The sequence below is a fragment of the Carica papaya genome, chromosome 5 (assembly GCF_054855325.1).
Source record: "Carica papaya isolate Zhongbai chromosome 5, ASM5485532v1, whole genome shotgun sequence".
Taxonomy (NCBI): Eukaryota; Viridiplantae; Streptophyta; class Magnoliopsida; order Brassicales; family Caricaceae; genus Carica; species Carica papaya.
Window position 1 is genome coordinate 44,660,455 of NC_142313.1, and position 21,957 is coordinate 44,682,411.

General features: G+C 35.4%; 2 protein-coding genes across 4 annotated transcripts; both read left to right on the plus strand.

Annotated features, from left to right (window-relative positions):
• The first annotated feature begins 1,419 nt into the window (after positions 1–1,419).
• LOC110810723 (Fe(3+) dicitrate transport system permease) lies at positions 1,420–5,754 on the plus strand. Of its 2 annotated transcripts, XM_022036985.2 has the most exons (4): positions 1,420–1,850; positions 3,954–4,034; positions 4,119–4,281; positions 5,326–5,754. In XM_022036985.2, exons 1-4 carry the CDS (start codon positions 1,703–1,705, stop codon positions 5,540–5,542), a joined length of 609 nt encoding a protein of 202 aa, XP_021892677.2. In that variant the 5' UTR covers positions 1,420–1,702; the 3' UTR covers positions 5,543–5,754. The 2 variants fall into 2 exon arrangements, with proteins under 2 accessions (XP_021892677.2, XP_088075376.1); XM_088219250.1 differs by having other exon boundaries at positions 3,954–4,281.
• EMB1379 (embryo defective 1379) lies at positions 5,718–21,896 on the plus strand. 2 transcript variants are annotated; one of them, XM_088219248.1, is made up of 9 exons: positions 5,718–5,855; positions 6,647–6,968; positions 8,090–8,286; positions 10,294–10,374; positions 11,425–11,664; positions 11,918–11,992; positions 12,081–12,355; positions 20,841–20,948; positions 21,586–21,896. In XM_088219248.1, the coding sequence occupies exons 2-8, from the start codon at positions 6,854–6,856 to the stop codon at positions 20,908–20,910; spliced, it is 1,053 nt and encodes a 350-aa protein (XP_088075374.1). In that variant the 5' UTR covers positions 5,718–5,855; positions 6,647–6,853; the 3' UTR covers positions 20,911–20,948; positions 21,586–21,896. The 2 variants fall into 2 exon arrangements, with proteins under 2 accessions (XP_088075374.1, XP_088075375.1); XM_088219249.1 differs by lacking the exons at positions 5,718–5,855; positions 20,841–20,948 and having other exon boundaries at positions 6,659–6,968; positions 21,586–21,894.
• The last annotated feature ends 61 nt before the right edge of the window (positions 21,897–21,957 follow it).

Here is a 21,957-nt window from a genome sequence, read left to right on the forward strand (position 1 = left end):
TACCAACCTTCCATTAAATGCACTGTCGAAAAGAAGATCACAGCATCATAATTCTCTGCCAAAGACCATGCCTATGAGGATTAGGAATTTTAAGTTTCTTGATGTTCACCGTATACTCACTCCATTTAGCATCAACGATCCGCCACAAAAGGCTATTCTTGTCATCCTAATACCTCCACGACCATTTGCCTGACAGAGCTTCATTAAATTTAACCAAATAGCGAATACCCAAACTCTCAAAAGTACAAATACATTTGATGTCATCCCAATTAACCAAATAACATTTATAACTATCATCACCGTCATCTCAAAGAAAGTTGTGCTAAATAAATTCTAATATTTTAACCAGTTTCACGAGAATAATAATTGTAGATAGACAGTATATTAGTAAATTTACCAATGTACTCTTAATTAAAATATATTTCTCACGTTTTAAAAGAAAACCTCTTTTCCAACCCACTAATCTATTCTCAAACACGTTGATAACTGGTTTCAAAGTAAATTGATCTTCATACTTTACCCAAACGGAATCCCAAGATAATATTCAGGTCATTATTATTTTAAATAATATGTAAATTTATTAATTAAAATTGTATTTTTATTAAAAATGATTAATATTCTAATTTTTAAATATTTTGCAATCCCCGTATTATACATGATTATAGTATAATATTTATTTATTTTTTTATAATACACGTAATCTATTTTTTTAAATATTTATTTTAATGAAAATTATTTTAATTTATTTATAAATTTAACTACTTTATATTGTGAGTATAATAAATTTAGTGAGTATAATATATAAATACAATAACTCTAAGTTTATTTATCCAAATTTAATAAATGATGATAGTATGTAAATTAGATGGTAATTATTTAATATAAAAATTTATAAAATCTAAAATAATGTTGAGTGAAAAAGGACCTAACCCATGATATACACGACTAATAAATATAATGTTATCTAAATTACAAATAAATTTCAAACTATTTAATTTATATATTATTTTAAAATTACAAGTGTATATATATATATATTTAAAGTAATTATAAAAGTTTAAAATTGTATAAAAACTTGTTTAAAATTTGAATTAAATAAAAACAAAGTCTATTAATTTAAATAATTAAAATCAAATTATTATATTTCAAACAAATATTATAAATTAGGTTATTGGGTTAATATATTTTAACATAATGTTACAATGTAAATAAAAATAATTCCTTATAATAATACACAAAAAAATTATATAAAATATGTAAAATATTGAAAAAATGGAGTTTATTGACTAAAATTAAATAAATTATATAAAAAAAACAATTTTATTAAATGGGTAAATTCCGGGTACCCGGATACCCGAGTTCGACCCGTATCATTGTCGGGTGTAGCTTTAAACGAACAGTAATGGCTCTGGTGAAATTATGTGTTTTTGTATTCGGCTGTTCAGATCTCTCCGGACCAACTGAATCTCTCACTTCGTCTCTCCTGTGACTGCCAGCACGATTACCACATGACTGTAATCCATCATTCTGCAAACCCTAAAAAGTAATGTGAAAATTTAGACGGAACAACACTACAGATTTCACTTCGCTTGATCTCCCTGCATCGTAATCAGTAATAGGTTTCGTTATATCTATATTTTAGAGCTCTGTAACGGCATAAGCAAGTTGTGATCCTTGGTTTGTTTTGGTTTGGTTGTGAGCAATGGATAGTTTTGGAGCAGAGGATCTGTCGACAATTGGCGGAATCGCCACCGTTTCTCTCTTGCATTCCTTCATTCCGACGCATTGGCTGCCTTTCTCTATCGTCGGCCGAGCACAGAAATGGAACCTTTCAAGGACTCTTCTTGTCAGTGAGTCTCTTAACTCCCGTCTCCTGTGTATATAGATGGTAATGGAGGAGGAGCATGCGTCGTTTCCTTTTTACTTCAGTCAGAAATTATAATATGCTCCTTACTTTTCTGCTTCTCTGTACATTTCGTTGTTTCTTCGTTTGTTAGGTTTGGAAACTTCAAACTTATTTAGGTCTATATTTGTGAGCAATTTGGAATTTCTTCTAGTTTCATTGTCTGCTTTGTGTTGATTTTGGAGTGGAGAACAGTCTTCAAAAGATTTGAGAATTGTGTTTGTGCTGTAACACTAGACCGGATCGGATCAATATGAATCGACGAGTTGAAGAAATATTTGGATAATGGGAATTCGTTTACTCAGTCTTAAATGCATTCATGGGATTTGTTTGTGTTCGGATACTTAGATGTCTTAAATATTTCAGATAAATATTCTTGAGGATCCTTTAAGTGATAATACTTTATAGAGGTCTGGACAAGTAATAAGACAAAACTATGACTTAAACAATTAATGGAGTTATTATCTCTTGCTAGGAGTTGTTATGCTTCTGAGAGTAGTGAGTATAATACTAGGAATAATAACTAAGTGTCTTTTATATGTGCTTTAACCCTAATTTGCTAGATTGGGGATTTCAAACGGTAGACTGCTTCTTTGAACATGAAGTTGTATTTATACTCTTTATGTGCATTGGGAATGGCCTGTCCATTGGTTAGCTGTTTATGGATTTGAGGGTATTGATGCATATGCATGCCTCGAAGAATTTACAAATGATTATTATCTTGCTTCCTATCTTGATCTTTTGCGTGCTTTGGAAGGAGCAGCATAGAAAATTGTTGGGCATCAATCTTTGTTTATAAAGCATGAATTGTTACAAACACTAAACTTTTGGGTCAATGCTAACTTCTCTGTAGATGCAAAATAATTTGATTGAGAGAAGTGATTTCTTTCATCTAGAAACCTTGTCTACGTGGGTGGCATACTCTTTTGGTGCATATTGTTCTTGTCATATTATAGTGGCTTTCTATTCGCCAATTTCATGAAAATTTTCGTGAATATTTTGCTGATTGCCATATTATCAATCAGTTCTGTAGCTTGATTATCTACAGGATCAAGAAAGGAAAGAATGTTGGGATGGTGATTATGGTAATTTTATGAATTTGCTGATAATATGCATGGCTTGCACATGATTTCTATTGTATGAAGTAACTGCTTTCATGTTGTTATATAGTTTAAGGAAGTTAAGTTGGAAGAAATGTGTTGATTTAAAACATGATTTACAAATATCTAGCCTATGCATAGCATGACAGGATACATGTTATTCCAATGCAAGTAAAAATTAATCCTCTTATGGAATAGATAATAAGTTGTCTATAAAAGAATCTTCTAAATTGCATGATGATGAGAAATCTATTGATAATAGTAGTTGAAGTTAATTCAATTATTTACTTCTGCTTGGGGTAAAAAGTTACTTAGTAGTGCTTTTATTTAGTAGTCAAGAGAAATTATGTCCGATGAACTTTTTGCAAGTATGAAATATTTGTACATCGGTATAGAATAGAATAATTAGATTAATAATCAGCAATCTTGTTGGAAAGGCACATTGGCTTTCTTCTTTGGTTCGTTCCCCATTTACACATCATGAAGTTACTTAGATTGTAAGTAAATGCTAGAGAATGGGCATGTCAATCACAGAGTAATATGTTTAAAAAATGCTAAGGATTTCTGACGGCTTTGCTTGATGGTAATTTTTTTAGCATAACGTCCTTGTCTCTGTACCTCGGAATTTTCTTCGCTGACTAAAGATTTTGAGGTAAGCATGATTAGAAAAGCTTACATAATTTATCAAATTGTTGATGTGAATAGCTGATTGGTCCCATAAAGACAAGATTGGGGATACACCATCCTTCAGACAATGAAATGATTCTACATCGGCAATTCACTGATAAGCGCACAGCTTTAGCGTAATTCCTGATATTAGTGTCTTTAGTTGATTTGGCAGATTTATGGCTTCAAACATTTGAAGTGTTTGCTGGGCTAACATTAACCTGATAGTTGATTCTTTTGTGTTTAACATTCTCCTCTTACATTCATGTTTTTTTTTCGTCCAGCTGCTTTTGGAGCAGTCTTGCATGTAATATCAACTTCACTTCTCGGTATAACAGCAATCACAATGGCAAACACTATTGCTGGTGAAGAGACTGTTCATAAACTTGCTTCACTTTTGCTTGTAATTCTTGGCGGCAGCTATGTATTATTGTTTCTGTCTGGAAAAGGTGGCCACAGTCATATGCATAACCAACCCATGGAGAAAATGGCTGTTGCTGGACTCGTCCTTGTTCCTGCCTTATCTCCTTGTGCAACCACGCTGCCAGTTTTTCTTGCTGTTGGGAATTCAAAGTCCATGATGGTTCTTGCCATTATAGTGCTTCTGATCAGGTAAAGTTAGACAAGTTTTTTGTTTAATTATTTGCTGCTTCTTGGAACAATGAGAAACAGAATAGGTACCCATGAATAACAGTCTTGACTTGTTATTTCGTGCAGTGCCCAAACTACACTTGTTACGGTGCTACTAGCCATTTCTAAGTACTGATCATTTTACCATCGAGATTTTAAGATCATGTAGCATCTTTTCATAGTGAGACCCCAATCCTTAAGGAATACATGATTGGCAACTACAACCTGTTAGCAAAGCTAGCAGGTAGGAAGTCTGTATGCGCGTCACTAGTCACAAACACAAACTAGTCTTGAATCAACTCTTTGATTTCAATATATTCTCAGTAATTCTTTTAATGGTGCACATATGACTTTGGTGAATCTGTGTTGGTATTGATCTCTGAAACTCTGGTCTTCACTACTGGGTTTAACATATATTTACCACCAGTCTGTAACATAAATTAGCTTTGCTGCTGCTCTTATACAAAAGTAACTCCAATGCCAGTTCTAATTAGCCAGCATTCTTTACCACATACGATCATTTCTGGAGATTTGTTATCACTCTTCCCTGTCCGTTATCTTGTTTCCACCAGAGAACAGAATTATACAGGCTATGCCTATTGGTATGTCATGTGTACGCAACTCTAAATAACCTTTTGTTTTTCTTTTCATATCTGCTCTGTTTTTTGCTGGCTTTTCACAGACAGGTTGAATCATTCTCTCTCTATCAAAAGCATGCAAACACATGAAAATATCACATATGCACATGCAGGCATGGACTTGTTTTTTCAATTTCATTGAGTTCTCATTTATGTCTCGGGTGTGAATGTAAAATATGTAAGTCATATGTATTTGAGCTCTGTCGGGTTTTCTAATTCATTTCCAGAAAAACCCAGCCTCTTTAATTTTATTTCATTAAATTTTCCCAATTTTAAATTTTTTTTCCTCTAGTATGTTTGCTGAGGTCCAACTTGAAGTTCGAAAATTTGATTCTTCGAATTACGTAGTTACTATTTAGCTTCATCAAGGTGATGTTTGGATTTGCAGCACTATAACAGTGATGACTTCACTGGTGGCTCTATCATTTTATGGTGCCAGCCAGCTCAAATTCCATTGGGTAGAACGGTACGACAAACTTCTAGTGGGATCGGTTCTATGCTTGGTGGGAATTCTAACCCTCATTTTTCACGATCACAATCACAATCATATCGGAGAGGGAGTTTCTGCCGGAGAGCATTTACATAGAAAAATCATAACTCTCTGAAAATTGCTCTACTATCCTACGAAGTGTTTATATATATATATATATATATAGATAGTTATTCTGAAAGAAAAATTGTTCACTTGAACCAACTAGGCCTACTAGTGAACTTTTTGTTCACTGCACCAAATGTGTATTTCCATTGTTTTCTCCTACTATTCATTCTGATGTATTGTGAGTGCAGTTGTAATTCAATGTAAAATTGCCTTAAAGCAGGTGAGGAGCAGCTTCTTTCTGGTATTGGTTAGCTTGATTAACTCGTAATGTTATTGCGTACAAGAACGCAGGAGCTAACATCGCGAACACGAGCACAGCAGTAAGTTCAGACTTTTTCTTTTGAAGCATAACACAGGGAGTAACAATTGGTAATGATCTTGTTTCGCCTGTTCAAAATCTTAAAAATTAAGCTTTGACTAATTATAGTTAAAAATTATAGCAAGTGTATGTATATGCTTATTCATATAAGAAATAAACTATTCAAATTGGAACGAATGACTATTTATTTATTGTATTTTTATATAAATAAATGCATAAAGTTTTATGAAAAAACCGTGGTTCAATTCGAAGTCGTATAATAAACTCTAAATATTTGATATCTTTTTATTTGAACGAGATATCAATTTCAGTGACGTTTTTATTAGATATTTTTATTATTAAAATATTTTTTTTCTGATCAAATTTTTTTACTATCCCGGATTCTAATTATATTCAGATATAATATAATTTTTAATTTAAATTTTTTTTATAATTATTTTAAAATTACAAATAAATTAAAAAATATATAGAATTTAAAAATACGTTAAATAAAATAAATTTAATAATTATTTAATTATTATAAACGAACTTGAACATTATCTTTTAAAAGGCAAAATTTATTTTAATAAATCTAAGCCAAAATTTATAATTAAATTTTTATTACAAATTTATAATTAAAATTTTCAAAATTCAATTTCAACCAACACAAATATTTTATATTTTTAAAATAATAATAATTTCTATAATTATTTATATAGAATATTAATTAATTTTTAACTAAAATTATTTTTAATTAATAATTATTTTAACAGTTTTTTTTTTTTTTTTTAAAAATTTACTGCTCGATTTTAGATCAAAGAGGCGGACTGGCAATTCTTAGGGGATATAAATACGCCAACTTTGTTCCTCTGTGATACTTCCCGCCAAACTCTATTTTCCCTCGCGAATTTTCCGGCGTTACAAGCACTATGCTTCCTATGCATATAACCGCAAAATCCTTTTCCTCGCGTATTGACAGATAGTCTATGAGAAGCTGGTGCCTTTGGCAGTCGTCTGAAGATGGCAGTGTTGAGCTGGAAGCACCATACGTTGATTCAAGCGTTGATAGCACGAGGTCCTCTCAAGGAGAAGGAATTCCACTCCATTTTCACTGGCGTCACAGGGAAAAACCCAGGTTTTCTTGCTATTTCTGTTAGTTTGTGGTTTCGATTTCCAGTGCTATTTCCTTTTGTTTTCCTGGAAAAATTGTGATCCGACCTCGGGGTTTTGTTCACAAGAATCGATAAAATGAGCAGTTTTAGGTCCCGATGTTGGGCTGGGGGATATGCTTTGCGTGATTAAGTTGACTTCTTCATGATTATGGTTCCTCTTTTCCAAATGTCTGTTTTAGGGTTTAAATCTTGAATATGCTATAGAACAGATTTACTTTTGTTGTGATGCTTCGGAGAATTTGTAGGGGTTTAGTTTTTAGTATAAAACCGGTTTTATAGGTGACTTTCGTATGGAATTTGATTATCGTGTTCTTCATTTTTTAAGATTCGTAAGATTAACTAGCGGATCAATGCAAATGAGATGCCAAGAATTGTTTGTTATTAGATTTATGTATGTTAAACTGCTCCTAATGTTGGATTGCAAATGAGATGCTTCATTGTTTTGCTTTTCCGTCAACCAAGATTGCTGGCATTTGCTTTACCTTTGATTATAGTTTAGTGAGGGAAACAAGGGACATTAGAGATCATAGAGGCACAACATAGATATCCATTTTGGAACAGAAATTATGTTTATTTTTATAGTCAAAGTATTTGATTATCTAAATCCATGGGTGGAAATGGGTCGGCAGTGCCCTGTTAAGGGTAGGCGTTCTGAGCGTGCGTATGTGTGTATGTATATTTGTGTTAGGGTTTAAAGAGCATTGTTATGGTGTACAAGAGGTGTGCGATTACCTCATTTCAGTAGAGGTATAAAAGCGTCACTTTCATATTTTGAACTATCTAGAATAATAGCTAATGAAACTCTATTAGGGTTTTCTCTCAAATCTGCCGACTCTATCTTGCTCTCCCTGTATTCACTCTTTGTTTTTCTTTGCAGATTATCACAGACCTACTATCTTAGTTGTTCTATAGCAAATTGTTGCATTTATGGCCTTTCAGGGTTGAGCATGGAAAATTCTTCATTTTGATGTTTGCTTGTCTAAGTCATAAATTAGGTTGAGTTGGGATGTAGGCCCTGATGATTGTGATCAGGGAACTGTGAGCTTTATTTTGTTTATTTATGATGATATTAAGCTTGACGCAGGTAATAATAAACAACTATTCGATGAGTATCTCCTTGCAATAAACAAGGAACTTTCCTATGTCCATTTTGAGCTACGAGCCTGCAGAGATCAATATGATGGCCAAGTTTGTTATGGAGTGGTCAATAATATCGCTGATGAACAATCCAAGCTTGGAACAAAATATTCAGTTCCACAGATTGCATTCTACAAGGGAATTGTAAGTCCCAATGTTTGAATTTTGGTAATCATGAAGCCTTGTTATTTTCATAAGTTTTTATCTCCGTTCTCTGTGCTTGATTGATGTAACATGTGATCATTACTTTTAAACTTGAAACTTAGAAGAGCATGCGACTGCATCTTTCGCTCTTGATATTTATTTCATTAGGCAATGATGCTTTTAAGAATTCTCTTATAAGTTCAACAAAATTTATTGTCCTGGTGCTTACTTTTTTCAGCTCATGAGATTCGTGATATTTGGTATGGAACAAGCAATGAATCAGAATTATTACTTACCTAGATAAGCAATCTGTATGTTGCATAATCATGAGGTGGCTTTTGACTCTGAACTGATGATATTCGAATTAAGATGTATCTCATGCACTGAAACTCTTAAGACTTGTGTTTGTTTCTTTGTATTAATAGCTGATTATAAAAGTGATCCTGTGCATTTTTGTTTAGAATTAGATTGGTTTTACTGATTCAGGCATGCAATTTGAGATAGGACCTGGCCTTCCCATTTTCATTCTTAAGTTTAGGAGGTAGGTGAGGTCAATTTCTTTCCTTGATTTATTGATTATGAATCCAAGAATATTTTCCAAAAGGATGCATCGACTTCATATTCCTGCCATCCCTACCCACCTGACGTCTGTTCACAAGCTCATCGATGCTGGGTGTTAGAGCACCCTGGATGTCAACACAATTGTAAAACTTGTACCAATTGAAGTAGCCACATAATGAAATCCGTGCTGGACAAGAGTGAAGAATGAATTTCTCTTTTTCTAATTAATCTTTCTCTTTACTGATTGACAAATCTTATTTGTGGTCCTTTTGCATATGCTGCTCTTTTGCTTCAATGTCTGTGGAAGCACTAATGATTGCTTCCTTATGTTTTCTAGCGAAGAGACTTTAATTATCAATGAGGATCCGGGGACTTTTCTTGTCTTTCTGGAATAGGGATATCCTCTAATTATTAACAATATAACAATGAAATGCGGAAAAAGTACTCTAAGATTTTCTGATGGTGCCACATTATATATGATAACTTATGGAAGCACATTACCTATTTTCTTCTTTCCACTTGGTGCAAATATGCAACTTAATTTTATTATTGTTCAAATATTTGCTTTCAGATGATCGTTGCAGGGCCTTGGATGTTTGTTAGACTTGGAGGAAGTGGATAAAGGGGCAGAATAAGAGTTCTAAACAAAATTCAAATATCTTCCTGTGCAAGACTTTCTTAGGATGTAGAACAACAGAATAAGGTTTGAAAGAAATAGAGAAGAGGAAAAAATTCAATCCACAATCATAAAAATTGGTAATTTCCTGCTGACGAAACAACCACCAGAATCATAAGGCTGGCAAAACTCGCAACCAATAAATTTCAACAGTGAAGAATCACTCATAAATTTCTAGGATGTCTACTTAACCTAATATTTCTCAGATATTAGAATAGGAAATTAATAACAGAATAGGATCCTTACATAAAAGAACTAAAATTGTAATAGCACTATACTAGTAGTTCTTCTAGTTGTAATGCTGTACTAGTATTGATTTAGAAAACTCTGCTATATGGTCCCACATCATTTTCTTCTTTCGTTCACTCTATATTGATCAGTCTTTCAAAATATTATGCATTAGAGGAAAAATTTCCTATTTGTTTGTAATTTATTCACTACTGCATTTTTGGGAATCAGATACTCAAAAGCAGTACGGTGACATTTAATTTCGGTTTCTTAATGTTTCCTACACTATTTGAAATAGTAAATACACTCCATTTAGAACCTTCATTTTCCTTTTCGTGTAATGATTTTTGTATGGTAACTAGACAATCAGGGCGTACTTCTGTTCATGCATGCTTATGTGCACGCACACACTTGAATATATTGATATGGAAGTTTGTGTCTGGAATGCTTGTGCTCAGTTTATATTTGCTAGAAAATGTCATCTTATAACCCATCTAACATATCTTCTGTTCTTATCAAATTTCCTTGATTCCAAATATCAGATTGAAGCAATTGCACAAGATGTTACAGCGCAGGGTACCATATCCAACATTGAGGCTCTTAATATTCGACTGGAGACCCAGGTTTGACAACTTTTCCTCGTTAGTAATACATCTATTTGCTAGCATCGGATGAAATAACTGTTCCCCCCAAACTCTTGCATGTATTGTACATGTAGAACCAATATGAACTACGAATTTATGGAGTATTAGTTATTTCAACATACAAGACATAGTCATGCTTTTATAGGTTTTTCCTAATAAGTTCCTTTATCTTGCTCTTTTGCAAAGGCACAATGCAGAGACCAGTGCTTTCAGCCTACCTTAGTAGAACCAAGTTGACTGAAAGAAATGATGTTGGTCAATAAGAAAATTTGAGAGAATAAAGGAAATTGAGTTGATTCTTTCTGGTCTCATGATTTTAATTATTTTATTTAACTGATTATGAGTTATTTCCACATACAAGACATAGTCATGCTTTTGTAGGTTTTTCCTAATAAGTTCCTTATCTTGCTCTGTTGCAAAGCACCATGCAGAAAACTAGTAATTTCACCCTACCTTATAGGATTAAGTTGACCGAAAGAAATGATGTTGGTCAATAAGAGAAATTTTGAGAGAATAAAGGAAAATGAGTTGATTATTTCCTGTCTCATGATTTTAACAAGTTATTTTAGTTTTGATTTTTTTGACAAAAGTTAATTGGTAAGGTCATCAAGGGCCTAAAAACTAATTAGCTTTTCTTGATTTCCACAAACTACTGGTATGTCAGAATCTCTTTTGGGTACTCTTTTCTAAGAATAAGTTATTTTTGAACATTCATCATGCTCCTGACCATCTTTATATAATAATTTTTATTGCTTGAATTGATATCCTGAGGGGCTCCGATCCATCTGATCATACAATGTCTGAGCCTCCGTATAAGGTATACATGAAATCAGTTAACTGGTTTGATCCAGTTTATTTTTTTTCCCAGAATGAAGATTGCATTTTTTTACTCTCCCATTATATTATTTTAGTTAGGCAAGTTTCTCTTCATCTTGATATATTTTCTTTGAACTCTGTCCATGCCATTCAATAATGCTTGCATCTTTTATTCTATCATGCATGTTTAACAATTCATGTAGTCTTTTTCAGATGTTGAATGGGTCTGAAGCACAATCAGAGAGTAATCCACCTGATATCCCCCTTGCTCTCAGGAATTTCACAATGTGTCAGAAGGAGAAAACTCTTGATGAGCTGATACAAGATAAATGGCTTTGTAGCACCACGGACCATAAGATTGGACTTGGTACCAGATCCCTCCTTGATCTGCGAAGTTGGTTCAGGAATGCTGATGTTCCTTCATGTCAAGTATGCAATGAAGCTGGAATAAAGGTTTCATCCAATGGCTTCTTTCTTACTATTGTCACTGCCTTAATTATTTCATAGTCATTTTACAGTTCAAAACTCCAAGTTTTAGTTGACTGCTCCATGTTGAGATTTCAATGTAGAGCATATGCCTTTGTCGAACCACATAACAAGGAAGCTGGAATATTCAGCTTTTGACTTCTCAATTGTTCTAACTGAAAGAACGGAATACAGCCTGCTTCTGTCAAATCTGATAATTTGTAGTGATCACATGTGACAGGCAGAATTATGCTCAAGTGAAAGTTGTATGGTTCGGATTCATCAATATTGCCTTAGAAAGATGATTTCTCGAAAGGTATTAACCTTGATGTGCATCTTTTCAGTAATACATTTATCAATCACCTTGCCATGGGTTATAATTCTTATAATGTAACGAGTTTCAGACCAGAGAGAAAGTTTGCCCAGGTTGCGGCAATCAGTGGCCATATCAGGCACCCAAAAGAGAAGCTATAGAAGAAGTCGGACCTAGTGAGCCTTCCCAGAGCCAGCTAGCTGCAGGATGCAGACGCAATGAAGGAAGTGAAGGATCCAAGAAGAAGAAGTCTAAAATGAGTAGACCTAGTCATACAGATACGAACAGAACCATCTCTCAACCTTCTCAGACTACCTGTCTTTCTTCCGATTCAAGAAGAGTAACTCGGAGTTCCTCGGGCTTGAGGTAAATACTTACTACTACTGTTATTATTATGGTACGTGCATGTTTTAGAGAGGTGTATAATCTGATGATGGTGTATATTTTGCAAGCTTTTGTTTTGAAATAATATTATAGCTATTATCATACTTCCTACCATCCTAATCAGTTAAATATCCATCTTATTTTAAGAAAAATTTGTCGTCCGTACTCATTGCAGATCTTTAAAAAAAAATCACGAGTGTTTATTTTATTTTATATGATTCTAAATTTTAGAGTATCTATCTCGTCCTATTTAAAAGTATCGAGTAAATATGATTATAGTATGTTAAATATTTACTTATATTTTGTTATTATTTTAATTAGTTATTATCGTTTCGTAATAAATAATAGTTAAGATAATAAAAAATGATAGTTGATATGACAACAAATATAGTCAAATACTAATTAAACATGGTAAAACATTATGAAATTTTACTACCTCTAAAGCTAGAATCTTGCAAAATATTGTTAGCTCTAACTAGAGGCTCTATTCTCTCTCTATCTCTCTCTCAGTATATATATATGTGTGTGTAGGTATATATATATATATATGCATATAACAAAAGGAGTGTTATTCTTATGCTTCACACGTATAGTGTGGTGTATTTTGTGATAATGCCATTTCTGCAACTTTAAAGATAAGGATAATTTTGTAAAGGGCATAACTTTATAATACAATAAGTATTTTGTATATATATAAATACATAGTGTCAAACTAGGCATTGTAGACTTTATTATATAGATTAAAAGAAGTACAAAATGAACCTAACACCTACCTTTGATCACAATGATGGTGTTCCCTCTTTGAATTCTAAAGCATCAAACTATTGATAGCTTAAAAGGCTTTATGTTGCTTTTTTTGCCCTAAAATTGGGTAAATCATATGTTCATACATTTTGATTTGAGATTTCTAAATTTGATATATGTTTATTTTAGACAACACTTATGGTATAATTGTTAGTGAAATAATCTAATACGGATTAGTTTAAATATATGAATATTTTGATTTTTTTGTTTTTTTTGAAAAACTTGATAATTGAATTATTCATGTTAGATTTTCTACTATTGAACAATTAAAAGAATTAGTAAGATTTAAAATATAAAGAATGATAAAATCTAGATGGTATAATACAAATTTTTTGATTTTCATTTTCTAAAATATAGTTTAAGTTGTAGGTGTATATATATATATATATATACATGCATTTATACATTATACATTTAGCATATTAGAGGGAAGGGGAATAGTTTAGTCCAAAGAATACAATTTAAGTTGTACGTATATATGTACATGCATTTACACATTATACATTTAGCACATTAGAAAGAAGGGGAATAGGTTAGTTCAAAGAATACAATTTAAGTTGTACGTATATATGTATATATGTACATGCATTTACACATTATATATTTATCATATTAGAAGGAAGGGGAATAGGTTAGTCCAAAGAATACAATTTAAGTTGTATGTATGTATGTATATATATACATGCATTTATACATTATACATTTAGCACATTAAAAGGAAGGGGAAAAAGGTAAGTCCAAAGAATACAATTTAAGTTGTACTTATATATGTGTATATATATATATATACATTTACACATTATACATTTAGTATATTAGAAAGAAGGGGAAAAAGGTTAGTCCAAAGAATACAATTTAAGTTGTACTTATATATGTATATATATATACACATTTATACATTATACATTTAGCATATTAGAAGGAAGGGGAATAGGTTAGTCTAAAGAATATAATTTAAGTTGTACGTATATATGTATATATATACATGCATTTACACATTATACATTTAGCACATTAGAAGGAAGGGAAAAAAGGTTAGTCCAAAGAATACAATTTAAGTTGTACTTATATTTGTATATATATATATATATATATTTACACAACATATATTTAGCATATTAGAAGGAAGGGGAAAAAAGGTTAGTCCAAAGAATACAATTTAAGTTGTACGTATATATGTATAGATATACATGCATTTACACATTATACATTTAGCATATTAGGAAGGAGAAAAAGGTTAGTCCAAAGAATACAATTTAAGTTGTAGGTATATATGTATATGTATACATGCATTTACACATTATACATTTAGCACATTAGAAGGAAGGGGAAAAAGGTTATTCCAAATAATACAATTTAAGTTGTACGTATATATGTATATATGTATATATATACATGCATTTACATATTATACATTTAGTACATTAGAAGGAAGGGGAATAGATTAGTCCAAAGTATACAATTTAAGTTGTACATATATATGTATCTATATACATGCATTTACACATATATATTTAGCACATTAGAAGGAAGGGGAAAAAGGTTAGTCCAAAGAATGCAATTTAAGTTGTACGTATATATGTATATATATACATGCATTTTCATATTATACATTTAGTACATTAGAAGGAAGGGGAATAGATTAGTCCAAAGTATACAATTTAAGTTGTACATATATATGTATATATATACATGCATTTACACATATATTTAGCACGTTAGAAGGAAGGGGAAAAAGGTTAGTCCAAAGATTGCAATTTAAGTTTTATGTATATATGTATATGTATATATGTATATATATATATATATATATATATATGCATTTACACGTTATAGATTTAGCATATTAGAAGGAAGAGGAAAAAGGTTAGTCCAAAGAATACAATTTAAGTTGTACGTATATATGTGTGTATATATATATATATACACATTTACACATTATGCATTTAGCATATGTATTCGATTTTACTTGTTTAATTAAAATTTCCCCAAATCTTCCATTTGTAAAAACTTCTAAAATTCATTCAACTTTTTATAGAATGGTTATTTACATTCCTTGTCCATTTTTACAGAAAAAAAATTATAATTTTATTTTAAAAATAATAAAAAATTGACTTTTTAATATATTTTTATTATAAAATTATATTATAATTTATGTGTATATATTATTTAATTAATTATAAATATATAAATTTATATAAAAATTTGAATGAGAATATATGTTTAATTATATTCAATCATTTATTATTGTTACTTCTCAATTTTCTTTGAGATCTAATCCTATAGAGTTATTTAAATTGGATCACCGATCGATTTTTAAGTTTTATCTTAAATTTAATTAGTTATTTTCAATCATATAAATTAATAGTTTAAGCCTCAATTAAAAATAGGTATTTTTTATTTTTATAAGAATATAAAGAATGATAAAATCTAGATGGTATAATACAAATTTTTTGATTTTCATTTTCTAAAATATAACTTAAGTTATATGTATATATATATATATATATACATGCAATTACACATTATACATTTAGCATATTAGAGGGAAGGGGTAAAAGGTTAGTCCAAAGAATACAATTTAAGTTGTACTTATATATGTATATATATATATATATATATATATATATATATATATATTTACACATTATACATTTAGCATATTAAAAAGAAGTGGAATAGGTTAGTCCAGAATACAATTTAAGTTGTACGTATATATGTATGTATATATATATATATACATTTACACATTATATTCAATTCCTTATTATTCTTACTTTTCAATTTTTTGTTGAGATCTATCCTATAGAGGTATTTAAATCGATTATTAGGTTTTATCTTAAATTTAATCGGTTATTTCGAATCATATAAATTAATAGTTTAAAACGCACTTAAAAATAGGGTATTTTTTATTTTTAAAAGAATTTTTTTAAAAATTAGTGTGTATGTAATATTTTATTAATTAAATATATAAATTTATATTAAACAAATACTAAAGAAAAGGATAAAAAAGCAAAATTATGGTGTGAATTAAAAAAGAAAAAAGTGTAAAGCTTTAATTACAATTATGGACTCATTGAAACTTCTAGTCATGACACCACAAGCTGACTCTGCGCCTTTGTTTTCTTTCTAATCACGTTTGTCCCTTGCGGTGTACCACATTATTCTTTTATATTTAGTTTATGAAATATATATATACACACACACATATATAGGAGAGATTATGCTGAGATTCTTTTCTTTTTTTTTTTAATAAAATGTGCTAAAATTTGTTCAAAATTTAATTTAGCTAATAGAAAGGAGGGATTTCACAGTCCAAAATTTGAATTTGCCCTCTCAAAAAATAGATATGTAATGATTGAAAAATGGGAAAAGAAAAAAAAAAAAATTTGTTTAAAGAAATGATGCCGTTTTAAAGTGGGGAAAACGACGTCGTTTTGGGAAGGAAAAAACGACGTCGTTTTGGGTAAGTTGGTAGGATATGAATGGGGGTCGGGAAGAAAAGGGAAGAGAGGAAAAAAAAAAAAAAGAAAGAGAAAAGTAGGGAAGGAAGAGAGCAGGAAGGAGGAAGGAAGAGAGGGAAGAAGGTTCCAGAAGAGAGAGAGGGGAGTTGGAGCAGAGAAGAGCGAGAAGGGAGAGAGAAGAGAGCAGTGGACGACGAACGGTGCGATCGGCAAGAGGAAGGAAAGTGGAAATGGAAGGTACGGTAAAAACTTTGGTTGTGTAGGTATTGGGTGAGTTGTGATGCTATTTGCAGGTTGCCGAGGCCAGGGAGTCCATAGGTAGCTGGGCGGAGCTGAGAGGTGGAGTGTAGGACGGAATGGCGGAGACGTTCGCGGAGGAGGTCGTGAGAGGGAGAGGATGGCGTCGTTGGGGCATACGGGAGATCTATGAGAGAGAGAGAGAGAAGGTTGTGTGCGGTGAGTGTGAGCACTGAGGGAAGGTCACTGAGAAGAAGGAGTGAGTAGTTTGGCGTATGTGGGGAAATCCGAGATGATGAAGGGAGTCGTGTGCAGGAGCGGGGATGCGGAGAGAGTCGCGAGTGGAATGAGCAGGAGGAACGAATTCGGTGAGTGTCCGATGAGAGGGGTGAGTGTGGGGAGTGTGACAGTGTGAGTTCGGATTGTGCGAGGGTGAGAGGGACGTGCGTGGTGAGTGGGACGGTGTGAGTTCGGACTGTGAGAGGGAGGGGACTATGGAATAGAAATTGGCATGTATGAAAAGTTTCAGATGAGGGAAGAGGCTTATGGAACCGTAGGGAGAGGTCGGTTTAGCGAGGGATAAAGACGTAGTTGCTGGAGATTTGGATGGCATAGGAGGGGACTATAGAGTATGGTTTAGGGCGAGAGAGTAGGGACGCGTTGGTAGGGGTATAACGGGAGTGTGGTGAGGGGAGAAGGTTTGGTATAGTTACTATAAATTTAAAGGTTGGCGAGGGAACATCGCCGGCGTGTGCGGGAAGTCTTGGTGTGCGTGTGGCCTAATAAGGTCGAGAGGTAGTGTAGTGAGCATGAGTCACCGATGTTGGTGATGTGCGAGAACGGATTGTGTGTGTGTGTGGCCTATTGAGGTTGATGTGTGGACGAGTTGTGTGTGTGCGTGGCCTATTGGGGTCGAGGTGTGGACGGATGGTGTGTGTGCGTGGCCTATTGTGGTCGAGGTGTGGGGTAGTGAGCACGAGTCACCGATGTTGGTGACGTGCGAGAACGGATTGTGTGTGTGTGCGGCCTATTGAGGTCGAGGTGTATACGAGTTGTGTGTGTGCGTGGCCTATTGGGGTCGAGGTGTGGACAGATGGTGTGTGTGTGTGGCTTATTGTGGTCGAGGTGTGGGGTAGTGAGCATGAGTCACCGATGTTGGTGATGTGCGAGAACGGATTGTGTGTGTGTGGGGCTTATTGGGGTCGAGGTGTGGACGAGTTGTGTGTGTACGTGGCCTATTGGGGTCAAAGTGTGGACGGATGGTGTGTGTGCGTGGCCTATTGTGGTCGAGGTGTGGGGTAGTGAGCATGAGTCACCGATGTTGGTGACGTGCAAGAACGGATTGTGTGTGTGTGTGGCCTATTGAGGTCGAGGTTTGGACGGGTTGTGTGTGTGCGTGGTCTATTGGGGTCGAGGTGTGGACGGATGAGGTGTGTGCGTGACCTATTGTGGTCGAGGTGTGGGGTAGTGGGCATGAGTCACCGATGTTGGTGACGTGCAAGAACAGATTGTGTGTGTGTGTGGCCTACTGGGGTCGAGGTGTGGATGGATTGGGTGAGGTGTGTGCGTGACTTATTGTGGTCGAGGTGTGGGGTAGTGAGCATGAGTCACCGATGTTGGTGACGTGCAAGAACAGATTGTGTGTGTGTGTGGCCTACTGGGGTCGAAGTGTGGATGGATTGGGTGTGTGCATGGCCTATTGGGGTCGAGGTGTGGACGGATTGTGTGTGTGCGTGGCCTATTGGGGTCGAGGTGTGGACGGATTGTGTGTGTGCGTGGCCTATTGGGGTCGAGGTATGGAGGAGTGAGCATGAGTCACCGATGTTGGTGACGCGCGAGAATGGTATTGTGTGTGTGAGTGGCCAATGGGGTCGAGAGGTAGAGATGTGAGTATGAGTCGTCGATGTTGGTGACGTGTGGTAATGGTATTCGTGTGTGTAATGCCCGAAAAGAGGGAAAAAAAAAAACGCGCGCCACGTCAGCAGACCCAGTCAGCAGTCCTGGCCAACCAGGACCTGCCACGTGGCAAAACCACGTCGATCGGGGACGGACCACGTTGGCGATCCGCGTGCGCGCGATCGGACGACCCAGATCAATCGCGCGCACGGACGACCCAGATGCAATCGCACGGACGGCCCAGATTCAATCAAAAAACGGACGGCCCAGATTAAAACAAAATGAACGGTTGAGATCAAAAGGCAAAAGGGTATAAATAGAACCCCCACACCAGACCACAAAACCCTAGCCGCCTGCCCTCGCCGGAGAAGACGAACCAGAAGCCGGCCTTCGCCGCCCGCCGCCGCACCGGAGAGATTTTCGACCGTCGATCGAGGTAAATTTCATACCCCCGACTCGTTTTTTCACGCTGATTTCCCTTGTGGCCAAATCGGAGTCAAAATCCCGGCCAAACGGCCGGAAAACACGGCCGAAAGCCAGCGGCGCCGCCGCGCCCCCTCCTCGATTTTTGCCTCCGATGAGGCCCTTCCCGGCTTCCGTTTGATGCAATTTTTATATCATCGTGATCACCATTCTTTTCTCTACAGGTTGACCGGAGCCGAATCACCAAAAGACGAACCTCGCCGGAGAGCCGCCGCACCCGAGAGCACCGCCGCCGGTAAGCTTCGGTTTTTCGTAGTTTTTTGGCCCCCCGAGGGCCGTAGGTTTGTTTATTCACAGAAACCAATGCGAGTGTGGTCGAATTCGGCCGGAAACGGCCGAAAACGGCCAACCCGAGGCGAATCGCCGCCGCATGCGGCGGCGCCGTCGCCAGAGCACGGCGGAGCCGCCGTGTCGGAGTTGCGATATTGGCCGAAAGGGGCCCTGGACCTAATTTGGGATTTTTTTTAGAACACGTGCAGGTACTAGTAGTGCGTTTCAGTTCCCCGGAAAAAATTCAGGGAAAATTGGGGACAGCTTGTAGGCGCACTGTGAAGCCGTGTTCGGACCCCTAAACGAGTAAGGACCCCTCACCTTATCTCCTATCACGGTATTAAAGTTCAATAAATAATAAAACGGTATTCCATGAATCAACGAATGTGTGAAATTGCTTAAGGTCGCTAATGGAGCCCGAGTCTAGTGTGTTTGTCGGTTAACGGTTATTTGGCCTGTTTTACAGTTTTAAATGCAGTATGAGGTTTGATGTTTTCATTTTACAGTTTCGTGTGCATATTTTACTGTTTTACTGATTATGGATTGAATGACTGGGTATTTATGCTGTATGTTGTTTGTTTGACATAAATTACCGTTTTGCTTGTTTGTATGTGGATTGATAATGCTGACTGAGGGAAAGGAAAATGAAAGATTATGTAAATGGGCAATTGTATAATGTGGTCAGCCTGACTAGATATCCTGGGAGATGGTGGACGGACCGGGTCCGTAGGGAACCCTACCGGGATTGTGGTCTCCCATACCGGACGGGGTATGGAGATCTTATGAGTTTTGGCGCCCATACCGGACGGGGTATGGAGATGGCCCGTTTCACCCTCATACCAGACGGGGTATGGAGACGGCCCGTTTCACCCTCATACCGGACGGGATAATGAGGTTTATAGTTTTGGCGCCCATACCGGACGAGGTATGAGGACGGCCCTGGAATACGATTTCAAGTGTTAAGGGTTAACGGGTAGCGGGACCCCTATGGATCCCCATGGATACTAGTGGGCTGGTAAATGAGGAAAATATGTTGTGTAACGATTGAATTACGAAATGCTTGATAAGTATTATGTTATACAGTTTATATATGATTTCATGATGATGATGATGTTATTGCTTTCGTATACTGTTTTATGAATTTCACCGAGGTAAGTGAATGGTAAGGGTTCTATTATTGATAAAAGGATTTGTTGTAAATTATGCTCCATTGGCTTTTTTGTGTTTTCTACCCACCTTTACCTCCGTGACGGTGAGATATCGTGATGTCTTTACTGGGCTAGTGTAGCTCATTCCTTATTTAATCATTTCAGATCAGGAAGACATTATTCCCGAGCCGGTTCCGCAGGAGGACGACGAAGGGGACGCCTAAAGACTCCATAGTCATATTCGTAGCTTTTACTTTCAAGTTTCTCCTTTAGGTAGTTTGATTTTTTATATTGTGAGCACGTTTTTGGTTTTAGTGTAAGGGATGTTAATCGAATTTTTGACTTCGCTTTCGCATTTGATATTTTTAATATACATTTCATTTTAAATTTCCGGGACCGTTACAGTGTGCGTGTGTGGCCTCTTGGGGTCGAGGTGGTGGATATGAGCTGCCGATGTTGGTGACACGAGATGGTGGTATGTGTGCGTGGGTGGCCTATTAGGGTGGAGTAGGAGAGAAGGGCGTACGAGTAGTTGATATTGGTGATGAATGTGAATAGGGGAGTTTAGGGTGTGACTTCAGATGGGAGTCACGTGGGATAGACACCCAAATAGTCTACCAGGTTAGGGGGGGCTGGTGTTGTACTAGGGTAGGGTTGAGGCAGGAGATAGGTGGTATAGACAGGGTACTTATGGGGGTACTGGAGTTGCTGTTGCTGTATGTGTTATTGAATAGCTGGTCTTTCGGGGTAGGTAAATAACGGTTAGTTGTAGGGTGGTTCGAAAGCATGACTTGGGTAGTGTAAGAGAAATGTATATAGATATACTAACTGTCTTGTCACTGCATATTATACCTGCAACTTGGTTTTTATCGTATTGAGTTATGTGAACTCACTTTTTGTCGTTTTCCAGATGAAGTAGGGATGGAGGCAGGATTTGAGTTGCTGGGTACGAAGCCTAGTCTTTAGCGCCATCGGACCAGGGTCTCCTTGTGGCGGGCTACCGCATGTAAAAGTTTATATTAGTATAGATGTTGACTTGCTGGAAGGGTATGATATGGGGTGTCATTGATGTATAGTTAGAATTACAAGTTTACCTTGAGTTAGAACAATGAACTATGGACCAGTTTTGCTTATGAGAAATTCTATTGGTATGAAATTAGCGTGTTGGGTCATAGGATTGTTGATCGTATACTGTTAAAAAAAAAAAGTGGCGTTACAAGAAATAAAAATACTAATTATTCAATAAATAAATGATTTATCATATATCATTTTATATGAAGTT

Coding starts and splice junctions, on each gene's coding strand:
- EMB1379 (XM_088219248.1), top strand. CDS start 6,854: ATGGCAGTGTTGAGCTGGAAGCACCATACGTTGATTCAAGCGTTGATA. Junction 6,969..8,089: donor CGTCACAGGGAAAAACCCAG/GTTTTCTTGCTA, acceptor AGCTTGACGCAG/GTAATAATAAACAACTATTC. Junction 10,375..11,424: donor ATATTCGACTGGAGACCCAG/GTTTGACAACTT, acceptor AGTCTTTTTCAG/ATGTTGAATGGGTCTGAAGC.
- LOC110810723 (XM_088219250.1), top strand. CDS start 1,703: ATGGATAGTTTTGGAGCAGAGGATCTGTCGACAATTGGCGGAATCGCC. Junction 1,851..3,953: donor TTCAAGGACTCTTCTTGTCA/GTGAGTCTCTTA, acceptor TTTTTCGTCCAG/CTGCTTTTGGAGCAGTCTTG. Junction 4,282..5,325: donor ATTATAGTGCTTCTGATCAG/GTAAAGTTAGAC, acceptor TTGGATTTGCAG/CACTATAACAGTGATGACTT.